Here is a 10,476-nt window from a genome sequence, read left to right as displayed (position 1 = left end):
GTTCACTGAAGCTTGTGGTGAGGCAGTTGTCCTGAAACAACTTGCTTTGCCTCATGGAAAGAAAACCCAACTGAGGGTAATCTCAGTTCCTTCCATAAAGCTTGGAACAAGTGTGTATCTACCCTCAGGAGAGCCAGAAAACAACATCTTTCTAATCTCAAGTCTGAACTCTCAAACCTCTCTCCCTCGTCCAAATCCTGGTGGCGTCTAATCAAATCTGTTTCTGGTGTATGTTCCCCCTCCATTACTTCAAATGGCCGCACTGCTGATACCGCATGTGAAAAGGCTGAATGCCTAAACTCGGTGTTTGTGTCTAAATCTTGTGTCCAAAACCCATCGCTTTCCCACCTTACCCAGTCGCACCCAACTGTCCCTGGACCCTGTGTCCTTTCCTTTTCTCCTGACAAAGTGGAGAGCTTGCTGTCAAACCTCGACTCAGATTCTACAACCAGTCCAGATGGCATCAGCCCACATGTCCTAAAATCCTGCTCCTCTGCTCTTGCTCACCCTCCCTCTCTGTTCTATTCACCCTCTCATTTGCTCAAGGTCATCTACCATCTGCTTGGAAATCAGCAAACATTACTGCCCTGCATAATAAAGGTGCAAAAACAGATCCCGACAACTACACACCAATCAGCCTTCTCGCAATCATCAGCAAGGTTATGGAATCCATCATCGCTTCAGACATTAAATCCTTCCTCCTCTCCAATGGCTTGATTTCCGATCATCGATTTGGATTTAGACCAGGTTACTCTGCCCTGGATATGCTGCTACTGCTCTCCCAACAATGGATGGAGGTCCTCAATGCTGAACATGAAATCAGAGCAATATCCCTAAAAATATTGCGTGGTTTTGACAGTCTGGCACCCTGCCCTGCTCACCAAACTCTCTTCCTATGGTATCCAAGGCCATCTCCACTCATGGCTCGCAGACTTCCTCACCTGTCGCAGTCAACGTGTGGTCCCAAATGGAGTTCTTTCATCCCCTCTTCCTGTCTTACAATCCTGACAAACAAATCTCACACTCTCATTTTGTCTCTCTGAAAGGACCGTTTGGAACCACCCCCCCCAGCCCCCCAATCCACTTTCTCAACAATCCTCTGGAAGAATTCCTTTCTTTCAAGCATTTTGGGTCTCACTATCTGCCATGATCTTTCCTTGGAAAGCCACATTTACAACCTGGCCTGCAAAGCATGTAGCCAACTGGGAATCCTCTGTCGTGCAAAGTCCTTCCTCAACCCACCTGAGCTCCTGACCACATGCAAAGCTTTCGACCGCAGCTTGATGGAGTACTGCTCTCCCCTCTGGTCTGGTGCTCCTGCCTCTCACTGTTTTCGGCTTCACGCTGTGAAAACCAAGGCATTTCCCATCATTGGTATCTCCCACGATGAGGCTGAGTCTTTGGGCCTCTCACTCTTTCACCACAGGCAGGTTGGTGGTCATTCTGTCTTCTACCACCTCCTCTCAGGTCTCGCCCCCCTCCCCCCTGCTCTGTCTGCAAACCTGATTTCCTTCCTGAAAGTCCCTGTGATATCCATCTTGTATTCCCCATGTTCCCCTCCCCATCCCTCTCCCTTCCACAGATCTCCTTATGTCTCTGTTCCCCATTGTTTTTTCCTTCCCTCTCCCACCCCTCTTATCTCATAACCCCCTTGCTGTGCATTGTGTGTTTGCTCTCATCTGAGTCTTCACAATGTCTACAAAAAAAAGATGGACACTGCAGGGACTTTGAGGTCTTTCCACAACAGACTTTCAGGAAGGAAAGCTGGGAATTTGAAAGCGATGCATTTAGGGTGGATTAGCAGGGGATAGAAAACATCGTGGTTTTGGATGGGGGACGATAAGAAGTGGAGGTGAACAGCTGTTTTGAAGGCCTGGAGGGAAGAATGGGATTGAACAGAGTGTGGGAGTTTATTCCAAAGGCAGGGAAAAAGAGGAAGGATACAGTGAGGGTGAGCAGTGATTTGTTCGTGATTTTGGTAGTTTTACCAGAAGGGGATTGCTTGCGGACCTGGAGAACCATGCCGAAATATGGAGGGGAAATATGTCAGACAGAGTAAGGGGGACTAGGTGGGAAATTAGAGAGTAGAAGACAGATCGACCACCGACCTGCGTGTGGTGAGAGAGTGAGACACCCAAAGACTCAGCCTCATTGCGGGAGATACCAATGATCCTAAATACCTTGGTTTCTAGAGCGTGAAGCCGAGAAAGGTGAGAGCTGGGAGCACAAGCCCAGGGGGGAGAGCAGTACTCCATCAGGCTGCAGAGGAAAGCTTTGTATGTGGTTGTGTGTGCACGTGTGCCAAGGAAAGACTTTGCATGATGTCGGATGACCAATCAGCGACTCCAACTTGGAAATGCGGCTTTCTCAGGAAAGATCTTTGCAGATAATGACCCTCAGAAGCTTGAATGAAAGGACTTCTTCAAGAGGATTGTTGAGAAAGTAGATGGGGGGGGAGTCCAGACTTTCCTTTTGGAGAGACAAAGTGAGAATGTGAGATTTGTCCGGATTGAAAGACATGTTCCACGTGTTTGTGAATTTATCCAAATCTGCAGAGAGCGAAGAAGCTGCTGCTTGCCGATCTAAGGAACTACAAATGGTACGACGGAGGGTGGAGTCATCAGCAAAGAGATAAAGACGATTTTCCAGAGAGTCAGGGAGATCATTGATAAAAACCAGGAAAAGAACAGGGCCCAGAACACTGCCTAGAGGAACTCCAGCCTGGACAGGAAGAGGAGATGAGAGAACTCCATTTAGGGCGAACATTTAGGAGAACAGGAGAGGAAGCATTGAGTGGAGATGGTCTGCGAGCCCTGAGTGGATATGTCCTTGGATACCATAAGAACAGAGTTTGGTGAGCAGAGCACGATGCCAGACCATATCGAAACCATGCGATATGTCCAGGGAGATGGCTCTGATTTCATGTCTAGCATTGAGAATCTCCATCCATTGTTGGGAGAGCAAAAGCAGCATATCCAGGGTAGAGTGAGCTGGTCTGAATCCAAATTGATGATTGGAAATCAAGCCATTGGAGAAGAGGAAGGATTTCATGTCTGAAGCGATGATGGATTACATAACCTTGCTGATGATTGGGAGAAGGCTGATTGGTCTGCAGTTGCAGGGATCTGTTTTTGCACCTTTTTATGCAGAGCGGTCATGTTTGCTGGTTTCCAAGCAGATGGCAGAGGACCTTGAGTAAATGAGAGGGTGAATAGAACAGAGACAGAGAGAGAGAAAGAGAGAGAGAGAGAGAGAGAGAGAGAGAGAGAGAGAGAGAGAGAGAGAGAGAGAGAGAGAGAGAGAGAGAGAGAGAGAGAGAGAGAGAGAGAGAGAGATGCACAAGGAGAGAGAGAGAGACGCACAAGGAGGGAGAGGGAGAGGGAGAGGTAGAGAGAGAGGTAGAGAGAGAGAGGTAGGGAGAGAGGTAGAGAGAGAGAGAGAGAGAGAGGTAGAGAGAGAGAGAGAGAGAGAGAGAGAGAGAGAGAGAGAGAGAGAGAGAGAGAGAGAGAGAGAGAGAGAGAGAGAGAGAGAGAGAGAGAGAGAGAGAGAGAGAGAGAGAGAGAGAGAAAATAAATAAAAAGGAGCAGGTTCTTAGGACACATGGGCTGATGCCGTCTGGACTGGTTGTAGAATCTGAGTCAAGGTTTGACAGCAAGCTCTCCACCTTGTCAGGAGAAAAGGATACAGAGTCCAGGGACAGTTGGGTGCGACTGGGTAAGCTGGGTAGAGAAAGCGATGGGTTTTGGACACAAGATTTTGATGCAAACACCGAGTTTAGGTATTCAGCCTTTTCACTTGCTCTCAGCAGCTGTGCGGCCATTCGAGGTTAGGGAGGGGATGGAGTGGAAACATACACCAGAAACAGGCTTAACTATATGCCGCCAGGATTTGGAGGAGTGGGACAGGTTTGAGAGTTCAGACTTGAGATGAGAAAGATGTTGTTTTTTTGGCTTTCCTCACAGTAGACACTTACTTGTTCCGAGCTTTGTGGAAGAAACTGAGATTGCCTTCAGTTGGATTAGCCTTCCATGAGGCGATGGCAATTTGTTTCAGGACAACTGCCTCACCACAAGCTTCAGTGAACCATGGGTGGGAGGAAATGTTGGACAACTCAAGACGAGAGTGGATAAATTTTTGCATGAGAGAGAGCAAATGTATTTGAAAGAATTCCCAGGATGAGTTGATGTCGGAGAAAGTAGAGATGGGAGACCAGTCTGGAAGTTTGGCTGCTTGACATCCCTGCCAGTCGGCCTGAGTGAAATACCAGACTCGACGGCGCTGAGGTGGTTCTCGAATAACAGCCTGAGAGATGTCTGCTTTGACAAACATGTGGTCAGAAGAACCGATTGGAGCGAAGGAAGAACAGCAGATATTTCAGGTAAATTGGTCAAAATCAGATCCAGAAGAGATGGAGTACCATTGGTTGAGATTCCGGTCAGGAGGTTGACAGATTGATTCCGTCCTAAAGAGTCACATAACTCTTTTGCTGAAGTGCCATGGCAGGTGAGAGTGGTACCCATACCCAGCCAGTTGGCATGATGACAATTGAAGTCACCACATATGAAGAAGAAGAGAGTTGGGATGAGAGGATAGAAGTTGGTCCATCTTTTCGGATATTGAGGTGTAAATGGAGTCCTCACTGTTTGGTGGACGGTACAGTACACATATAAACATGAGGTGGGAGTGGAGGGGAAGCCGTAGCCAGAGGTATTCTGGGGGTTGTGGGGAAGTGAGGGCAGTGCATTGAGAGTGAGGAATAGAGTTTTTGATGAAGAGAGCAACTCCACCTTGACGAGGCACAGGTCTGTCTTACCGGAGAAGAGTGGAACCAGGGAGAGATACTTGGGAGTCGAAGATGTCTTGGAGGAGGAAAGTTTCTGTTCAGCAAATTATGTCTGGTTTGTCAATGGCAACCTGTGTGGAAAGGCCTGTTAGGTTTGAGTGAAGGCCCCGGATATTTGAGGCCTACAATGTTAAGGAAGAGGCAGGGGAGGGGTCTTTGGGTGCAGGGGAGTGGAGGGGGAGGGTAGGACCAGGGAGGAGGGAGGGAGGCAAGGAGAGTTGTTGAAAGAGTGTGGGGGATTGCAGAATAGCTCAGGGAAAGGGCCAGATGGGTCGGACAAAAGGCTCAGTGGTGATGGGTTGAGGTACAGTGGAGAGTCACAAGAGAGGGATGTTGAGGGATGGAGGAGGTCGATTGATGAAGTGGACGAGAGAGGGTTTTGTGGAGGCAGTTTTGCGGATGTGAGGGTGGAGCAACTTTGTGAAAGGGGGGTGAGGGGGGCGATTGGAGGGAGAAGGGTGAGGGGGGAGAGTTGAGGGAGAAGGATGAGGGGAGAGTTTTTGAGAAAGGTGAGAGGGAAGCTTGGAGGGGAAAGAGTGTGAAGGTTTCTTTGAGAGGGAGGGGAGATGATGAGAGCAGGCATGGCCAAGATACAGGAAAGTGATGGGAGAGGTGGGGAGAGGGGTAGGATGCGACTTTGTGGAGGTATGCTGAAGAAGGGAGCAGGCAGGGGGAGGTACAAGATTTGAGGGATTGGGAAGAAGGGGAGGTGTGCTGAGAGGAATGAAGGAGCATGTTTGTGATGTTGAGGAGTGTCCTGATTGAGAGGGTAAGAATCTGTTCGGTTGAAATGGAGCCTACAGTTGTTGAACACCACACACTTTGGGACAACAGAGGAGGAGCTGATACTGAAGCAGAAGACAGGGAAGAGGTGCCAAGAGCAGAGTTAGGATGAGGGGCAAGATGGGAGGAGTAATGAGAGGGGATAACAGGTGAGGTTTTAGGAGAAGGTAGATTTAGTAGGTGAGGTGAATTGGCACTGAAGTTGGAAAAAAAGGACGATTGATGGAACACGAACATACATTACAAACTGGGATTTTAAAATGTTTAATTCAGAGATGCGGTTAATGACATTACGTGAGGGATGCAATTAAGGAGAATGAAGAGATGGAGAAAAGAAACGTTGTAACAGTTGGACGTTTTCGACACGGGATGAAGGAAAGGTCCAATTGAACACAGTCTTTTGAAGAAAAAGAAGAGTAGTGAATTCGGACACAATACCGTGAACCACACTGAAAGACGAAATTGTAACATTTTCAGACACAGTTTTTTTTTTTTTTGAAATATTTTTATGATAAAGATTACATAAGATAAGGTAAATCTAAAGTCTCAAGGATTTTATAATTCGGTAAAGTATGAAAGTCTTAAATGGGTCTAAATGTCTGAAGGGGTCTCAGGGCAAAAGAACAAAAGTGGTCTGAGGTGTCCAAGTGGTCCGAAATTGTCCAAAGCGTCATCAAAGGTCTCAAGGTCTGAAAAGTGTCGAAAGGGTCAAAGATGGTCCATACGTCTCAAAAGGGTCTAAATGGGTATTAAAGGGTCCAAGTGGTGTGAAAGGTCTAACGGGGTCGACATACCAAACCGGTTAGAAAGGAGTGAAGCTGAAGTGAAGAAATTACCTCATGTCAGGAAATAAATTAACACTGGAGTGCAACACGGCAATAATGGGCCAAATGACTTCCTCATGACTGTTTCAACTGCCTTTTTATGTGCATCGTGGTTAACAATCTGATTGCAGAAAGTTTAATCATGAATTAACTTTGGGAGCTCAAAGCAGTAAGGGCACAAACAACCAAAAAAAATTGGTTATACATAATGTTACGGCTGTGGAAATTCTCAATGCACCATAAAGGGTCATTAGATCAGTTATGACGATAAGTAATTGTGTAGGTAGATTTCTCCACCGTTGTTTAGAGGGTATTTCCATGTTCACAGGGCTGTGATCCTTTGAGTTAGCCGTTTTTATTTCTCTATCGTTATTTTGGACCGTCCGAAAACGTCGAACGAAGGCTCGGTGGAAGACCTGCAGCAACGCGTGAGTTTTCCCGCTGTTTTGAGCCGCCAACGCTGGTGCGAGAAGCGGTGAAGAGCTCGCTCGCGATTGGTGGACACGGGTCGTGAGGCGGTTGGGAGAGGGAATGCCCCTTTTCAAGGAGCTTCTCGAAAGAGCTCGAAGGGAGGCGGAGCCGAAAAGGGGGTGGACCGAGGGGGCGGAGCCCCACGCTATATAAGGCGGACCGCACACGGGGCACGCTCTCTCTTCTTATTGCTGGATTTCTCTGCTTCCTCTTCGTCGACGCTCTCTGCTTCTTCTTCGTCGACGTCATCCGCTCTCTTCTGGTGGTCGAGGCCGAACTCGGACTCACTCTCGTCGTTTTAGCTTCCTCTTCTCTTGGTGGTCGTCGGACGTTCGTGCTTCCTCTTCTCTTGGTGGTCGTCGGAGGTTCATGCTTCCTCTTTTCTTGGTGATTTGTTGGAGGTTTGTGCTTCCTCTTCTCTTGGTGGTCATTGGAGGTACGCGCTTCCTCGTCTCTTGGTGGTCGATGTCGAACTCGGGTTCTCTCTCTGGATCGTCGAGGTCATCTTCTCCCTCTGGGCGCCAAGTCGTGAGGGTTGCGAGCGGTGATCCAGGGTCGAGGCGCGCACGAGAGGAGAGTGCCGGAGAGGGCTCGCCGACCGTCACACCTCGAGGGTGCAGGTAACCTGCTACGGTCTCGCGGGACCCGTTCGGTCTCCCAAGTCCCGTGTCATAAAGACCCAAGTGGTCCAGCCTGACCCCCTTGTCTGTAAAGGGGGTCTTTTTTGTGTTTCTTTTGGGTTTTTGAATGAATGTTGTTGTGGTGCCGTCCTGTCGAGTAAAACTGCTTTAAGTGACTGTACATTTGTTAATTATATTCGGTCATAGTGCTTTCCCTTGCTTTTGTTTGCCTGCTTTTGTTTCTATTTGCCTGTATACGTGCTTGCCTGTTGTTCCTATTTGCCTGCTTACGTGTTGTATAATAAATGTGCTGGTCTAAAGGTATCCCGTTTGTCGCGTCCTTTCACCCCATTGAAATGCCATCTTGCATCGCGGAATAACTAGCTGGGTTTTAAACACCCGTTAAATAGAATCGGATCCGGCGAGGTCGGCGATAATACCCGCTCGGTTATCACTGCAGAACGGAATGGACCGCTTTAGCGGTTCGTGTCCCAAGCCGACCTGCGTCGAGGTACGGTCGCCCGATCGACTGCCCGCACAGGTACTTAGGTAAATCGAGTTCGGCGAGTGACCCTATCTTGCGCGGCAAGACAATTGGCACGGCCGTGGTTAGGTTGAAGACCTACCCATGACAGGGTTCTGGCGTTGGTTCCGGAAAGTCACGACTGAATTGTCCGTCCAGTGGGCGACGCGGTTGCTATTCGTGGGAAGCGGCCGATCGCACGCCGGCGGGCACGAATTCGTAACAATATATGTATATATATATATATATATATATATATATATATATATATATATATATATATATATATATATATATATATATATATATACACATTTATATTGAGATGGACAACTTATTTTCCTGTTGCAGCCTTTTCTTCCTCTTCTCAGGGAGGTGGCATCACCGTTTCTCTCTTCCATCGAGCAGCTTACAGTGAGATCTCTCGGCAAAGCCGTGGCTAATAGCGAAATGCCCAATCAGAACCTCATTCAAGGTTACGGGAAAGCTCACCCAGAAACGTCCACCAGTATGCTGAGATAGACCTTACCGTGTTCTCAATCCTATGGATCGCACACAGTACACCATTTCTGTGAACAGATTTAACTTTATTGGTGGCTCACGCAAAACACACAGAGCTCATGGCAATCAAAGGGCGAAAAGGAAGAATGTCATACATTCGACGAAAGCACAACCGAGCATGCGCAGGACGGCCCAACCCCCTCTAAGTGTAAAACTCAACAACGTTTGGATGTACACCCACCCCCACCCCACTCCAAACCCCAACCACCACGCGTTCGGTACATCATTTTTGAATGGCCCCCTCAGATAAGACGTTGTGAAGAGGTCGGAGATATCTATAATATTGTAAGAAATGAAATATATCTAACCTGTGATTGAATATTTCTGTGACGGTAACCAGAAACTATTTGAAAAAAAAATGAAAAAAATTAATGGTTGCCAAGGTTACTGGCTCCACTCACAAAGATATTTCGTCACTGAATTCCCGTTTCTACCGACAACACACAATCGAAATTTTTTTCTCATTTGAGGTGAGACATCTACAATTAAATTAATCGAACATCTACGATAAATTTACGATCAAAGATAAAATCACGATGTTAACTTCGTTCTTTTAACATTATACTATGCATTTGAGGTGTATATTTGGTGAAGATAGCTCAGATGGCTACCTTTTTTCAACATGCTTTTCAACCTTGACAGTTTCGTCTTTCGATGAGCAGTAAAATTACCTTTAAATCGTTGCGTGGATTGCATTTGTACTATGTTCGGTTTTTGAATGATTCGCAAGTTTCAGAGGTCACGTGACTCCTTCATCTGTTTTACCGATCATGGTAAGGTCTGAATTGACAATTATTTTTCACACTTGATACGATATTTGATGATCAAAGGTTACCACCTCACCAATTATATCGCTATCAGGGTTGAAATCCGAAAGAAAATGGGCTTTTGATGAAGCATTGTGATTGTATATATGGATCTCCCCTTGCTGAGACGGTGGCAGGTGGCAGCTCGGGTGTTTATAATTCATGAATTGTGAGAAAAAGACTTTAAACCCATATTTAGGTGCAACGTGGTAAATAATGTGATCCTATAAAGTTTTGTGGTGATTAACCATTGGAGCTCAGAGTAGTAGGGTCACAAACAAACAAACATTTCGCTTTAAAATATATCATCCCGGTGTATCATACATATACAGTCAAAGCTCGTTACTATGCCACCTCGCTTCTATGCCACTCTCGCTATTATACCACTTTTGCTTGGTCCAGACAAAATTCAATACAAAATAAATTTACTATGCCACCCCCTACTCTCGCTACCATGCCACTACTGTGTGACTGTTAAAAGGCACGAGTCGTGAAAAAATCTGTATTGCGCAGTGCTCGATTATCACACTCACTTCCAAAGGCGAAGCGACGAACTACAGTCCAGCTGCGCACAACATAACTCAATACGTACGCGCATAGTCAGACTGTGTCAAAACACGCGATTCTTCTCCCCGATGCCAGCCACAACAAGCCAATCACAACACGCACAACGAGACACAAAAAAGCGCGAGCACACACACAGACACGCAGGCACACGTACAACAGTGACATCATTTTTTTTCAAATTCAGCCCATAATGTCAGCTCAGAAACTCAAGCGAACCGACTTTACGCTGAAGGAGAAGAAGGAGATCATCGATGCCGCGAAGAAGGAGCCGGATCAGTCCAAGTTGGCCAGGAGATTAGCAAGAAATGGGGCATCGGGTTAAGAGAACCACCGTGAAGGGCATTCTCAGCAAGAAGGATGCAATCGAGGCTGCAATCAAAGCTGATTTCCATCGAAGCGCATGAAGTTGACGCAGGCTCACGACCCGAAGCTTGATGAGGGAGTGCTCATGTGGCTGAAGCAATCAAGAGGACAGAAT

The 10,476-nt window shown here is 47.0% G+C and overlaps 1 protein-coding gene across 1 annotated transcript in view; it reads left to right on the top strand.

Annotated features, from left to right (window-relative positions):
- Window positions 1-9,263: 9,263 nt before the first annotated feature.
- SLC15A5 (solute carrier family 15 member 5) overlaps window positions 9,264-10,476 on the top strand; it is a 115,515-nt gene continuing 114,302 nt past the window's right edge. The window contains exon 1 of the mRNA XM_085886875.1: window positions 9,264-9,398. Coding sequence (XP_085743001.1) covers window positions 9,344-9,398 — 55 coding nt within the window. The 5' untranslated portion in view covers window positions 9,264-9,343. The remainder of the gene's footprint in view (window positions 9,399-10,476) is intronic.

The sequence above is a fragment of the Eptatretus burgeri genome, chromosome 6, assembly GCF_056783735.1.
Source record: "Eptatretus burgeri isolate ZD-2024b chromosome 6, Ebu_testis_v1, whole genome shotgun sequence".
NCBI classification, from domain to species: domain Eukaryota; kingdom Metazoa; phylum Chordata; class Myxini; order Myxiniformes; family Myxinidae; genus Eptatretus; species Eptatretus burgeri.
This window is presented reverse-complemented; position numbering and strand designations above follow the sequence as displayed.